The sequence below is a fragment of the Caenorhabditis briggsae genome (assembly GCF_000004555.2).
Source record: "Caenorhabditis briggsae complete genome, chrV, whole genome shotgun sequence".
Lineage (NCBI taxonomy): Eukaryota > Metazoa > Nematoda > Chromadorea > Rhabditida > Rhabditidae > Caenorhabditis > Caenorhabditis briggsae.
This window is the reverse complement of record NC_013488.2, coordinates 344,168-357,896: the sequence shown is the minus strand read 5'-3', so window position 1 is coordinate 357,896 and position 13,729 is coordinate 344,168. Positions and strand designations below refer to the sequence as shown.

The following is a 13,729-nucleotide window of genomic DNA, read 5'->3' as shown; positions in this document are numbered from 1 at the left end:
TGCGAATAGATAAATTTCAGACTATAAAAACAATTTCAGGGTTTTCAAGTATGCTTTTTCTGACAGAACACATTCTGAAAATCAAAAATGTCCAAAATTTGATGCTTTCGAAAGAAGAAAAATTTTTGAGTTTTTCGATTCTCAGAATGTGTTCTATCAGAAAAATCATATTTGAAAACCTTAAAATTGGTTTTATAGTCCGAAATGTATCTATTCGCCTGTATTACCACGATTTTGGAATGACCGGTTTCGAAGTGACGCGGAGCCGTAATTTCAGAAAAAATGAGATTTAGCTAGTTCGTATCAACGAAGGTATCAGTTTGGAATTGCAAATACTTCCAATAGTTCAATAAAAGTTACATGCAGTTTACTCAAGACTAGAAATGATACAAATTGAACCTAGATATGGTTGGCCCCGATTTCGAAACCTCTAGAATATTGAATATTGAAAATTTGACAAACTAGAGATTCCGTTTTTCAATCTTTCTAATAAGTTCGGCGTCGAAAATGTAGGTTTGAAAAAATCGAAAAAACTCAGCGGTATCAGGGATGAGAACTTGGAGAATGAGAACTGCTACAAAGAATAACTTGTACGAACAAAAACTGGAAAAATGAAAACTGCTACAAACGAGAAGAACGAGACAAATGAGAACTCGTTTAACGGTTCTAATATTTGATTCAGGTTACAACTTTTCCGGGAAAATGACTTCAGAATAATCTCGTTCTTTTCAAGATTCCAAAATTAGAAAACATATTTTTTTCAGCTAGTTTTTTAGTTATAATTCCTAGCAAGTTACAGTCTCATTCCTCGTACCACCGAAAACTTATGGAAAGCAAGCAAGTCTTTTAAGGCTATTCCCTGTATACCAAAAACTTCCTACTTCTTATCTTACTTTCAGGTGTTTGATGTACTATTCCTTTCTGTACAAGATCTTTTGAACAAGATCTGCACCGAATTCTTGTCTTGCGAAAAAGACACCCCGGAATTTTCTCCAATATTTATTTTTCAGATTCAGAGATGCTATCTGCCTGTCCGGGCGTTCTGTATTCACGCCTACAGTATTCCTAATCAAGACGAATCTACAAAAAAAAAATTATAGAAAAAACGACCCTGCACCGCCTCTCTCTATCTCCTGTTCGCGCGTTTTTTATGCTGAAAAAAAACGAGCAGAATGGGGAGGAATAAAAAGGAATTCGAATAGACCGAATATGGTCATTTTCTGAATTCAGTTCATATTGTGTATTCAAGGAACAAGAATGTGTGCTGAAATCGGTAAGTTTGATTGTTTTTCAATTCTGACTCAGAATTTCTGAGAATTATTCCCTTGAAAATGAATTTCCAGCTCAAATCGGTGATGGAATCAAAACTTGTCTTGTCTGCACTATCACTGAAAACGTTCGACATCATTTCGGGTCCACAACTTGTCTTGCGTGTGCTTCGTTTTTTCGAAGAACCGTTTCTCTGAATATTCAGTACGTCTGCAAACAATCAAACAACTGTCCAGTGTCCTATGGTTATTTTTATAACTTTAATTTTTGTAGATAAACTGAACGTATTTTTCCAGCTGTTCGTAGTGGATGTCGAGCGTGTCGTTTCCAAAACTGCTTGTTCGCTGGAATGAAGTCCAAAAGTGGGTTTCTGAAATTCTTAGCACAACTAGATAATTTAATTTTAGTGGTCCGAGGAAAACGAGACATCAACAAGGTCCCAAAATACGTTCGGGAGAATATCAGTCATGGAAACGAAGTAATCGTGAGAGGTAGGCATAGAGAGTTTCAGAATACCGAATCAACAATCAGTTTTAGATTATGCAACTTCTACATTTGAATCTCTCCGGGGATTTCCACGGCGGGAAGGAATAGAAAGAGAAGAAATAGAAAAACCAATAGAAAATGAAGACGTTCTAAAACTTTTGAATATCACTGCTGATCAGCTTCTGGAGTATTATCAAGAATTGAACGAAAAGGAACCATTCCCACTGAACAAAATATCATTCGATTCCTTCTTTTCCTTAAATCAACAAAGTCTATCTGATGCCGTGTCGATCTGTAACAACTGTCCAGGATCTGATCTGTTGAACTCTGAAGACATTGGGATTCTCCTGCAGTATACTTCTTTTGCAAACTTATGGCTGGATTCGTTATGGGATCAGATTCATCTGGATGATGAGATGGGAGAGGAGAACCAGGAGGATCAGGGGATAAGGAGGTATTAGACTGAGTAAAACTAATTGATAATTTTCACATTCCAGGCTATTTACTGAATTCGTCAATCATTTCTTTGAAAACGTCGGGAACATTCTTCGCAGCTTGAATCTTGACATTGTGGAGTATGCCCTTCTAAAATCGTTGGTCATTTGGAAGCTAGGAGTTGTTGATTTCAGCACAACTCTTAAAATTGTTGCCCAAGAACACTATCTTGGGGTCACATGGGCAGTTACAGAGTATTACAAGGTTTGCATCAAAAATTTCAAATCGAGTTCCTCATGTAAATTTTTCAGAGCGAGAAAAATATGGATCAGTTCGAGATTGCCCTGAGGATTGCTGATCTAACACTGCTTCTTGGTCCTATTTTCGTAAGTTGAGAAAAAACTGCTAAAAAGAATTAAATTTTAAATTGTTTAGAACAGCTATCGTGAAATGGTCAGTTTGTACGAGAAGCTTGGAGATCACTTCGGTTCCAAGAAAATTGTGGGAGACGAGAGAATGGATCATTGAAATATAAACGGATATTAATTTATGCTTACATGACAGATAATTTAATTGTTGATACTTCATTAATAAAGTGCTTTTCTGAATGTTTCAAAATGTAAGAAATTCGAGCGTCGCCAGGAACTCCTGATCAGACCGTTACTAAAGTCGACCAAACTCCGACTTAATACGAGGTTCCGAGCTAGTAATATTTCAACTTTCAAGTTCCGACCAAAATCTGATGATGGTCTGCTATGAAGCCGTTTTTTGGCAAGTCTCGACCTGGCCAATAACCGTTCAATAGCCGAACCCATCAGTTTTTATCTAGAAGTTAGAAGCCAACAGCCGAACAGAAAATTCCAAACTCGTTAGTGACTTTCTTTTGATTGTCGTATTATCAGTATCAATATCATAGTTCACTTTGTGTGAGAGAGAAGAATGTTTATTGTTAATTAAAAAAAAAAGCAAGATCCGGTTGTGAAAAATTATGTTGTTTACAACTTAGCAGGCTCAGCCCCTATTGTTGCTCACTTGTAAAAGTTTTTTTTTCCTTTCACGTCTACATAACCGTCCAAAACTCATTGTCATAAATCGCGCCCCACTGAAAACATTTTCTTATTTACGTTGGCTGAGTATCAAACGCCCAACAAAAGCGCCAATCGCGCGTTGATTAAAAATACACCCCTCTTCGTAATTATTTAATTTAAGGCTTAAAAGTCATGTGGGGAGCAATTTCTGACCAAGCCGGACCCTTGTGTTATTATCAAAAACATTTGAAACTGAAACTTCTTTCTACGAAAAGTGTATTCTGACCTATAAATTTCAAAAAAAGTCTAAACCAATGAAAAACGACATCAAAGAAACGTCACTACTTTTTGAAACAAGAAAAAATCCAAAACGATCAGAAATCCGATATACGATCTTAAAAATCAAAGATTTTCTATTCAGGTCATTTTTCGGCAATGATCAACATCATTTTTCGTATTTGTGTCTTTTAAAAACTGAAGAAAATATTGCCCAAATGGAATCCAATTAGGAATAGCTTCAAGAAAATGTTCTCTGATTCAGCAGAACACTTCCTTGTTCTAGATTATCATCATAACTCAAAGTAGTTGATCTGGTTGGTTTATTCGTTTGCAAATATCAGAAGAAAAATCAGCACATTTTGAAGAAACAATCAAATCTCAAGTTATAAGCTCGATTCTATCTTGGGGCTGCACGGAGGAAGTATCGATGAAGCAGATCTTTGTAATGCTGGAGAAGGACGGGCGGTACTCGCTTTGTGTCCATTTAACATCTGGAAAATATAGGGGATCATTGAAACAAAGTTGGGTTGTTGGAATTGGGACGACATATTTTTGTTTGTTCTCGAAAAATAGAGGATATTTTATTTAGAATGTGTCTTGACAGAATTGAGGGGTCACTGACCATTGAAACGATTTATTTTTTGTTCTAGTTCTTTCCTCATCACTTACCAATCGATCCCTTAAACCAAACATTCTTCTGATAGTATTCCGATATCTACAGGAGAATAAAACACAAAGTAAACATCTCGTTGAAGCATTGAATGCGAATATCCATTTGATTCCCACTCTGGCGTACTGTTTATAGTCTCTGAACACTTTAGAGTTTTAGAAAGTTTTCAAATCTTCCAAACTCACAGGTTCCTTCCCCAGGTCACCAGCTCTAGAATGAAAATTATCGAATAGCAAAGTTGAATAAAAAATTCGAAAATCGAAATGATCGTCACCAGAATCGTCGTTTTCTCATTTCGCTTCTGATGTGGATTTACAGTTGTGGAACCATTTTTGCTCTTTTTCAATTTTCGAATTTCCATCAATAAGAATATAATCAAAATTGGGTACAAAACACAGGGAAGAATATGTGAAAAAAATCCATTGGAAAGGAAAAATAGAACAGCGAACACTCCATTTCCAAATGTATAGAGATCAGATACAATTAGTCGATACTCGTAAATTTCCGTAGTTGATAAGGATTCACATCTAAAATTCTAAGCATTTGGAAAAAAAATCAGAAAAAAAAACAAGAAATTTGTATCTTACCCAGGCTGTGGGGTCCATACTCCTAACTCTTCAATTTGATCTTTGAAATAATAGGATAACGAAATAACAAAACTTCCAACGAAGCTGAAGAATATCAGAATCCATCCGAAACCTGGAGCTGAGATCATTTGGAATCGATTATCGCTGATTTTTCGTAAAACAACTACTCGAACCAATGCGAATAGAAGACATAGCCAGCCAGATAGACGTGCCATGTTATCAGCAGTTGATAGAACGATTCGGTTGAAATAGATTTGAAGAACGGATGGAGGAACGGGACTGGAATTTTTTAGTATTGCAGGAATGCGTATGAAAGGAGGGAGGGGACATGCAAAAAAAATTGGTGTTTCAACGTATTGTTCATATAAGCCTCTCAAATATTGAAGGTGCGGCGCCGCTACCGACTGAGCCACGCGAGAGAAGCTAGATGTGCGCAGAGTGAACAGAAAGCATTGTACACCGTTACATCAGAATGTAAACCCTAGCTTCAAAAAAACTTCGAAAAGTGTTCTATCCCCCTCCTTCAATTTCCACTAATGTGTGTTTTTTTTTTTAAAGATTTTGTCTCAATTCCAAATAGCCATGGAAACTTACCACTTCTGCCACTGCAGCCAAAACTCTTCCAACTTTATCTTCAACGGAATCGTCATTGAATACAACTCGGATAGGCATACTCCAATTAACAAAACATAAATCGAAGCGGTCCGCATATATTTTCTTGTTAGAACTATCAAATGAAATGAATTGATAATAAAGCTGAAGAAGCAAATTGTGTATTCATGGTCCGACAGAAACGAAAACACAACATTCGGTCTGATGTTGAACATTCTTGAGTGCAGTGAGTCCAGGTCAAACTTATTGGTGGTTTGATGTCATATTCTCTTGAAGTTTGAGCTTCTATGAAGAGGGCCGACCTTCTGGCAGAATGGAGAAAATTGAATTTTCTAACAGAGTAACGGGTGAAAATGAGAAAACGAGAAGAGAGAGAGGGAGAGAGGGAATGGAATTGGTGGTTTTGCGTAATTCTTCAAAACATTGATGGAGAGAGGAATGGGTAAAATAAATGTAATCATGGCAAAAAATACGTCTGGAATTCGAAAGGGAGGTCGAGGTATGCGTTGTTCGGGTGGCTTTTCGGAAATAGATTTAAGGAATTAAGGAACGATAGATTAGTAAGAACTTGTTTTCTTGGAACAATTGCACAATTAGTCATTTTGGTTTAAAATCAGAATTTCGATTCTCAGAATCAAAAAAACATCGAAAATCAATTCTTGGAAAAGTTTAGCTGATCAGGCTTAAAAATGTTCAACACTTTTGCGGAATCAAAGTTCGGAACTCAGAATAGTACAAAAAATGATCAATAGGCTTAATCAAGATTTTTTCAATTTTTCACATCTGAAAACATAAAAAAAGATGTAATCATTCCACTAAATAACAAAAAAGTTGATTTGAACTTTTTGACCCCCGATTAAATTAGCTTCGTTTCATAATGTGCTAGAAGTCAGTTGGGAAGTGAAATTGCTCAATAATTACTTTCATTATTATTTTTCAGGAAAGCACTGTAAAAATAGTGGTTTTGATTTTTGAAAAATTGTGAAATTATGAGATTTACCATATGCACGATATATGAGCTCAATGTAGGTGGTTTGGGAAGCCTTATACATATTTGAGTTTCTATGGTATATCAGTTTTTGGTATTTTGAGAAAGTACCTATAAATCTTGGGACAGTGGGAAATAGTTGAAAATTCAGGTCACTCGGATCTAGATCACCCGGATCAAGGCCACCCGGACCCAGGTCACCCGGACCCAGGTCAACCGGACCCAGGTCACCCGGACCCAGGTCACCCGGATCAAGGTCACCCGGATCCAGGTCACCCGGATCAATGTCACCCGGACCCAGGTCACCCGGATCCAGGTCACCCGGATCCAGGTCAACCGGATCCAGGTCACCCGGATCCAGGTCACCCGGATCAAGGTCAACCGGATCCAGGTCACCCGGATCCAGGTCACCCGGACCCAGGTCAACCGGACCCAGGTCACCCGGATCCAGGTCACCCGGATCCAGGTCACCCGGACCCACGTCACCCGGATCCATGACACCCAGAACCTAGGATCGAGGACCCCGGATTTCCGGAATCCCGGATCCAGGACTACCGGTCCACTTCTCCAGGCTCTTCTCTCGGGAGCCCAGAGAAGGCGAGAACTGATTCTTCCCTCCATTTCCCTCTTCCTTTATAGTAATCTCCCTGAGGTCAATGGGCCAACTAGGGTCGTGAGTTTTTGAAACAATTTTTTCCATCACGTTTAAATATCACTTTAATTTTTTCTTTTGAAATCTATGCACTTCTTTTAAAAAATCGCACATTTGAACCTAATTATCTCGTTTCCTGTTTGAGATATCAACAAGTGGTCAACTGTCAAAATATTTCTAATATCATTCTTATATAAATGAATGAAGTTGCGTCTCTTTCTCGATCTGTCCGAACACGTTGAAAAAGTTGGAATAAAATATAAATTTACGTGACCCTTTGAATAAGACAGAGGAGCGAAGCGACGAACAGTAAAATTTATAAATTAAATCGCGCCGAAGGCGCACCAGCCAACTGTTTGAAACGCCGGAGGCGCGGCAAACAGGCTGGTTATGATTAACATTTAATCAATTGACAATATTTTTATATCTTTTGAAAAAACCGAGAAATATGAGCACAAAGTAGACGTTCTAAAGTAGAGTTTGGGAAGCGTTATACATATTAGAGTGTATGGTATATCAGTTATTGGTAATTTGAAAAGTACCTATAAATCTTGGACAGTGGGAATTAGTTTAAAATTTGTCTTTATTCTGAGAAGTTCAGATGAATAGCATGGATGATCCCATAATTTTTTTTTTCATTTTCCTCAAAAATTCAGAGTGAATATGCTCCTTATTACTTGTGGAGATCCCACATGCAATTTTTTTCCTGTTCTGTACTGTACCAGATTGGTTAATTATATTTTTCACTTTTTTACAGGGCTGAATCAGTTTCCCATTATTCAATCTCAAATTGACATGAAATCTCTTTTTGCAAAATATCCCACAATGATAAAAATTTTGCCGAAACCCTCGGGGAATCCCTCTCTGATTTCTGAGAACATTCTGAGTTCATCGTCTCTTTATAAAATCATTATGTATAAATTTATGACAATTAGAAGATTAATGATGATAAGACACAAAAGAGACCGGTTTCCTCCAAATCAGCTGTCTCTTTTGATTTTGTACTCTCTACTCTGGCCACACGGTCTCCAATGACGCCAATGGTTTTCGGTTCAGAAAATTTTAAAAATGCAGAAGCACGGTGCTCGATGTGTGATCTTCAATCAAAAAACTTCAAAACAGCTCCTCCAGAATTCCAAAAATTTCTCTCCCATCGTTGTTCCACATTCTCGTCAATTCACTGGCAACAGCAGAATCGAAAACAGTTGATAAGCGATGAAAGTATTTAAAGAGTTCATTTGATGAAAAAACACAGAAAATTTTTTGCCTCACAGTGTTTACTCTTATTGTTTCATAGTTGTTTTCAGATATGACGAATATAGTCACATTTTGGTTTTTATGTGTTAACGTAGCAGGGTGGGGTACTCAGAGTTGATCAAACAAATCTATCAATGGTAGAATATAAAAATTCGTGATCCATAGAAGATATCCTGCGTTTTTTTGAACCTGGTATTGTTTTCCAATTGGTTTAATTTTAAATCTGTTCAATCTCATTGTGATCTTTGCTTTCAAAGTGTTGATTGAATCTGCAGTTTTGGATTTTCATAACAATTGAATGCTGAGAATTTTTGGAATTTCGTTATTTTGGAACTTTTAGAGTTTTCGAAAATTTGGTGTTTTCTTAATTTTTGAATTTTCAGACATCAGTATCTTCAGATTTTCGGATCTCCAGATTATTTAAATTTTTCAAAATTTCGGATATTTGTTGGATTTCGGGACTTTTAGAATACAAAACTATTAGAATTTCGAAAATTTTGGTTTTCCAGAAATGTCGGATTTTTTTGAAATTTCAGGTTATTAGAGGACATGTTATGAAAATCTCCAAAACCCAGAACCTGTACGAAAAATCACTTAATCACAAAAATCAGATATCCACTTGGTTCCAAACCTGAATCATAACGAATTTCAAATCGGAAGCGGGCGGAGCTTCCACACATATAACTATGATGATGTGAGATTGGGGGAGAAAACGATCGACGAATCGAACAAATCGACCTTCGGTCCATCATCCATCACGTCTTCTACCCCCTACCTGCCATGTCCATTTCATATCAACCTGTTCCACATTGTCTCATATTTACCAACTTTTTGATTCTTTTTTTCCGAGAATGATCTATGCATTTTTCTCTCGTTCTCTTCCTTTCGGGTCAATTGTTCCTTTATTTTTTCGTTGAATGTCCTATTCCAGAGAAAATGACAGTGGGAAAAACTTCACCAGAGACTCAAAAGGGAATAGTCGTGCCGATTCCAAGTAAAGAACTTCCAACCGGTGAGTATTGCTTTTTTTGAGAAATTGAAATAACAAAAAATAGTTCTAAACATTATCATCATGTGAACTCATTATCATGTGAGCCCTAGCCAACAACAAAAAACAGATTTACATACATAGTTGATCTTGTGACCTAAATTCAACCTCGTACGATTGTATGACGTTTTGTCAGGTTGATAGTAATTATCAGAAAAAAAAGAAGATATGAAAGTTGAAAGATTATATCGTCACCGGAAGTTTTATTTTTGGCATGAGACAGAAATAGATAAAAGCTTAATTGTAATAGTGATCATAGTGAGACACTCTATCAGAACCCAACCAGTTAACTTTGAGCTCATATATCTCAATTACTGTGAAAGATATCAAACAATGGCCAACTGATTAAATGTTTATCATAATATCACAAACATTTTGTTAGTTAATTTTTGATATCTGTTATAGAAACCGAGATAGTTGAGCTCAAATGTGACATTTTTTCGATAACTTCAAATGGAAAATGGTCGAAGTTGAATCCCTGAAAATTATTCTAAGATTGATCGAAAAATTTTCAAGAACATCGAACAAGTCTAAATTCATATGTATAATTGGCTAAAAATTTAAGTAAAAAAGATCTCGAAAAATTGTCAACTAGAAGACGCTAATTGTAAGAGAAGTCCCCGTATTCGGCCCCTTAGAGCTCACTTATCTCAGTTCTCAAAGTACAAGGACGGAGTTGGCGCCTATAAATATTGTATACTTTTTCTGAGTTTTTCCGAAAACTTGTAATCATCAGCTCGACTTCATCCTCTACTACAAAATCTGATTAATCGATTTTTCCAGCGAAACCAGGATGTGTGCGCTACCTTGTCCTCATCTCCACAATGCTCTGCCTCACCTCCCTCATGTCGAATGTCGTCTGTTTCAACTTCACCGTTCTCTGTATGCCAGGAACTGGAGAAAGTCAAGAACTCTCTGGAAACCACACTCATTTTATTGGATACACACGTCAAGAGAAAACAATTCTGTTGAGTACTGTAGCTATTGGAGCCGTTTGTGGAGTACTTCCTGTTATCATTGGAATCACTAAGATTGGGCTGAAAAATGTGTTCTTCGCTTCTGGAATGTTGGCTACTGTATCGACGTTCTTAATTCCCATCCTGGCTCCTCTTCACTTTTATATGTTTGTCATTTTGAGATTCTTACAGGTACAGTAGTCACAAAAAAGATTAAATTTTCATTATCATAATTCAGGGTCTTTCCTATGCAACTTGCTTCCCGGCAGTCGGAGCAATCACCTCTTCTTGGGCATCATTGGCTCAGCAAGGACTTTTTATCGCGGCTCTAACTACATTCGGACAGACTTCCTCGATTTTCTCTATGCCTGTTGCTGGAGAACTTTGCTCGTCGGCATTTGGATGGAAAGCTGTTTTCTATCTTCATGCTTTGATTTCTTTCGCAGTTTTCATAATTTGGTTCGCAATTTTCACTGATTCACCAGGTAATTTTCCAAGAGAAACTTTTGTATTAGTGTTACTACCAAGTTGATTTTCCAGAAGACAACAAATTTGTTCGACCAGCTGAACTAGCAGAAATTGAATTTAACAAATCCGAAGAAGCAATTCATGATCACACCCATAAGACCCCATACCTCGAAATCGCGACCACCCCATCAGTATGGGGAATCTGGATTGGTGCATTTGGAGATCTGATCGCAGTTCAACTCATCCACATCTACTCTCCAGTTTTCCTTCATGATGTGGGGGGTTATTCATTTGAGAAGACCGGCTTCGCAGCTGCAGTCCCAGTACTCTTCCAATTCTTGGTCAAGATGTTCGCCGGACATTCCAGTGATAAGATTCACGGAATCTCTGAAACAACAAAGATCCGAATTTACAACACGATTGCTCTTGGTGCCAGTGCAGTATTCCTGGTTGCTTTAGGATTTGTAAAACAAGGACAAGGAGTGCTGGGGTTGGTTTTAATGACTCTCGCGACCGGAATGTTCGGTTTCAACGGAGGAGGTTTTAGTAAAGTGAGAGATTTACAAAATTGAGTTTGAATATTGATCGGAAACTTTTCAGTGTTCTGCTCTAGTCTCTCGTCAGTACAACCACTTCGTCATGGCGATTCATCAAATTCTCATATGTTTCTCTATGATCGTCTGCCCTCTTATTGTCTCTTCGATTCTTAAACAAGGAACTGTCGCCGAGTGGAGAATCGTCTTCTTCGTTCACGCCGCCATTCTTCTCATCTGCAATGCTATCTTCTGTTGGTTGGCAACTGCGAAACCTGCTCCATGGACAGATAGAACCATCAAACATTCGGCCACAAAAAATACTCCTCTTTATCAGACTAAAGTTTAATTATATTTCTCTATCACATTCCTCTGCATCTCATCAATCACTTCATACTGATAACACTCTTCTTTCATTATTGTTTTTTTTCAAATTCCTTTCGGGTACATTGTCTTCTTTCGTTGAATAATTAATTGAACTCAATGAATACTATACAAATACTATAATCTTTATTCAAATAAAAAAGATAACTATGCATCAGAATCCGATTCCGAGTCGGAATTGGAATCAGAATCTTCTTCAGAAGTAGAACTAGTAGATTCAGAATCATACTTTTCTTCTGGTTCGTCATTCTCTTTAGGGTCCACCCCCGTTCCCAATTTGCCTGTCAGAAAATTCATTGCCGCAGGAGGGAGTTTAGGATCCATGGACCACCAGAGTGTCAATTCTTCCACACTTTTCTCGTTGATCTTCTCACACTGAAATTTTTTTCTTTTTTATTCATAAAAAGTGATCCTTAAATACCAAAACTCGATCCAAATTGTGAAAAACTGCCAAATCAAAGAAGTCCGTCTCATCGACGTCCTTTCTCAACAGAAAGTTTTCGCACTCTCTCATCAGCTTTTTCACACCAAAGAGGTCTCCCATCATCAACAATTGACTGACATTTTCAGCTGAAAATTATTGCTGTAAACTATTTTTTGGTACAAAAAGTATCCGAACGTCCCACAACAACAACTACCAAAACTCAAAAATATTTTTTTTACAGATTTATCATCTCGATTTTTGTGCGGTTTCAGTCAATTTTTCACTATTTAATCTTCCTATTTTCCGACTTTTTTTTTTGGGAAAAATAACAAAAACTCGCCGAAAAGCAGTGAAAAACGAGAAAATAAAACCTGAAAATAAACCTATATCTAGGTTAAGGTAGTTGTCGCTTTGGGAGCTTCGACCACGGCAACCGGTGTTTCTCTTCCTCAGCTCTTTTTCGGTACCATAATATACATAATAGTAGGCAAAATCCTACCACAAATCTTAATCGGCGCCATATGAATGTACTGAAGAAAAATGTGGAAGGCGTTCAAGTCAACAGCGGCAATGGGGATCTCTCCCATCTTGCTCTCGTTGAAGTTTCCATAGAACATTGCTTGGAAGTATTGAGAGTGGATGGATAGAATCTGAATACTGTAACCGTTCTCGTGGGGTCAAAAAGCTATTTTTATTATTATTCTGGTACAAGAAATCGGAGCCGTGGACGAAAAAGGCTGGTGGCCGTGGCCTAGTAAGAATATGTTCATTTTCCCCCATCTATTATCTCTGCTTTCAGTCAAATTTCCACTATCTGAAGGAAAAAATTAAGATTAAAAATCCAGAAAAAAGATATTTTAGGTTACGGTAGTTCTCGTTTTGGGACCTTCCGCCAAAGCTACTGGCGTTTCTTTTCCACAACTCCTTTTTTTGGTACCAGAATTACGACAATTCTATTGATACCTGCTTCGAGACGTGGAATTTCTTCTGAGCTACAACCAAAACTATGTCGGTGTCAGAGCCACGTGGCACTGAGAAATCAATGAAGTCTCCGGAATAGAGATCGTCGATCTTGCTGATGCCGATGTTGATTTGAAACATAACCTTTCCGTCTTGAACAAAGCCATTTTTCTCATTGACTTTATCGAAAGTGTGTTCCCAATTGTTCCCCTCGTCCTTCTTATCAAATGGAACGTCAAATCCAGACGCTGTCTGTGCATTCTTATCCCCTTCCTGATGCTGTAGACGAACGAGAACATCTGCGTGCACGGCTCACTCGTAAAACTTCGAGAGGCACGATTCACTGGGTTCACAGTTTAGCGCAACGGAAAGTGTCTCCTCCTTCTTCTCAACGATGAACTCCCATCTCGTTGTTCCACAGAAACCCAAATCGATTTTTTCGATGGGTTCCATCAATGGCACTGTGCAGAAATCCATTTTCAATCCTTTCGGATAGAAATCTGAGCCGAAATGTTGTCTTATTATCAACAAATAGAAACAACTCACTATTCATTTGTTTGCTTTGATTATTTTTGAATCTCCAAAACATGTTTCCAATAACTAGCGATCTCTATTTCACATTATCCCTCTCCGGCTGTTCAATCTTCTATGTGGAGACACGAAAGCCACGTGCTGCTATAAACTAATTTACTC

The 13,729-nt window shown here is 37.6% G+C and overlaps 5 protein-coding genes across 5 annotated transcripts; 3 read left to right on the top strand and 2 right to left on the bottom strand.

Annotated features, from left to right (window-relative positions):
- Positions 1-1,257: 1,257 nt before the first annotated feature.
- Positions 1,258-2,718, top strand: Cbr-dpr-1 (the record flags this gene model as incomplete). Its single annotated transcript, XM_002635144.2, has 8 exons — positions 1,258-1,273; positions 1,344-1,514; positions 1,566-1,631; positions 1,677-1,760; positions 1,807-2,209; positions 2,253-2,454; positions 2,502-2,576; positions 2,626-2,718. 8 exons carry the CDS (start codon positions 1,258-1,260, stop codon positions 2,716-2,718), a joined length of 1,110 nt encoding a protein of 369 aa, XP_002635190.2.
- Positions 2,719-3,880: 1,162 nt separating this feature from the next.
- On the bottom strand, positions 3,881-5,581 carry Cbr-srw-145 (the record flags this gene model as incomplete). Its single annotated transcript, XM_002635145.2, has 5 exons — positions 3,881-3,988; positions 4,167-4,305; positions 4,353-4,694; positions 4,755-5,033; positions 5,349-5,581. The coding sequence occupies 5 exons, from the start codon at positions 5,579-5,581 to the stop codon at positions 3,881-3,883; spliced, it is 1,101 nt and encodes a 366-aa protein (XP_002635191.2).
- A 244-nt stretch (positions 5,582-5,825) lies between these two features.
- Positions 5,826-6,852, top strand: CBG11430 (the record flags this gene model as incomplete). Its single annotated transcript, XM_002635146.1, has 2 exons — positions 5,826-5,865; positions 6,506-6,852. 2 exons carry the CDS (start codon positions 5,826-5,828, stop codon positions 6,850-6,852), a joined length of 387 nt encoding a protein of 128 aa, XP_002635192.1.
- Positions 6,853-9,199: 2,347 nt separating this feature from the next.
- On the top strand, positions 9,200-11,617 carry CBG11431 (the record flags this gene model as incomplete). Its single annotated transcript, XM_002635147.1, has 5 exons — positions 9,200-9,275; positions 10,095-10,459; positions 10,506-10,752; positions 10,808-11,286; positions 11,336-11,617. The coding sequence occupies 5 exons, from the start codon at positions 9,200-9,202 to the stop codon at positions 11,615-11,617; spliced, it is 1,449 nt and encodes a 482-aa protein (XP_002635193.1).
- A 182-nt stretch (positions 11,618-11,799) lies between these two features.
- CBG26863 lies at positions 11,800-13,177 on the bottom strand (the record flags this gene model as incomplete). Its single annotated transcript, XM_045236478.1, has 4 exons — positions 11,800-12,027; positions 12,074-12,222; positions 12,576-12,726; positions 13,040-13,177. 4 exons carry the CDS (start codon positions 13,175-13,177, stop codon positions 11,800-11,802), a joined length of 666 nt encoding a protein of 221 aa, XP_045099156.1.
- Between the last annotated feature and the right edge of the window lie 552 nt (positions 13,178-13,729).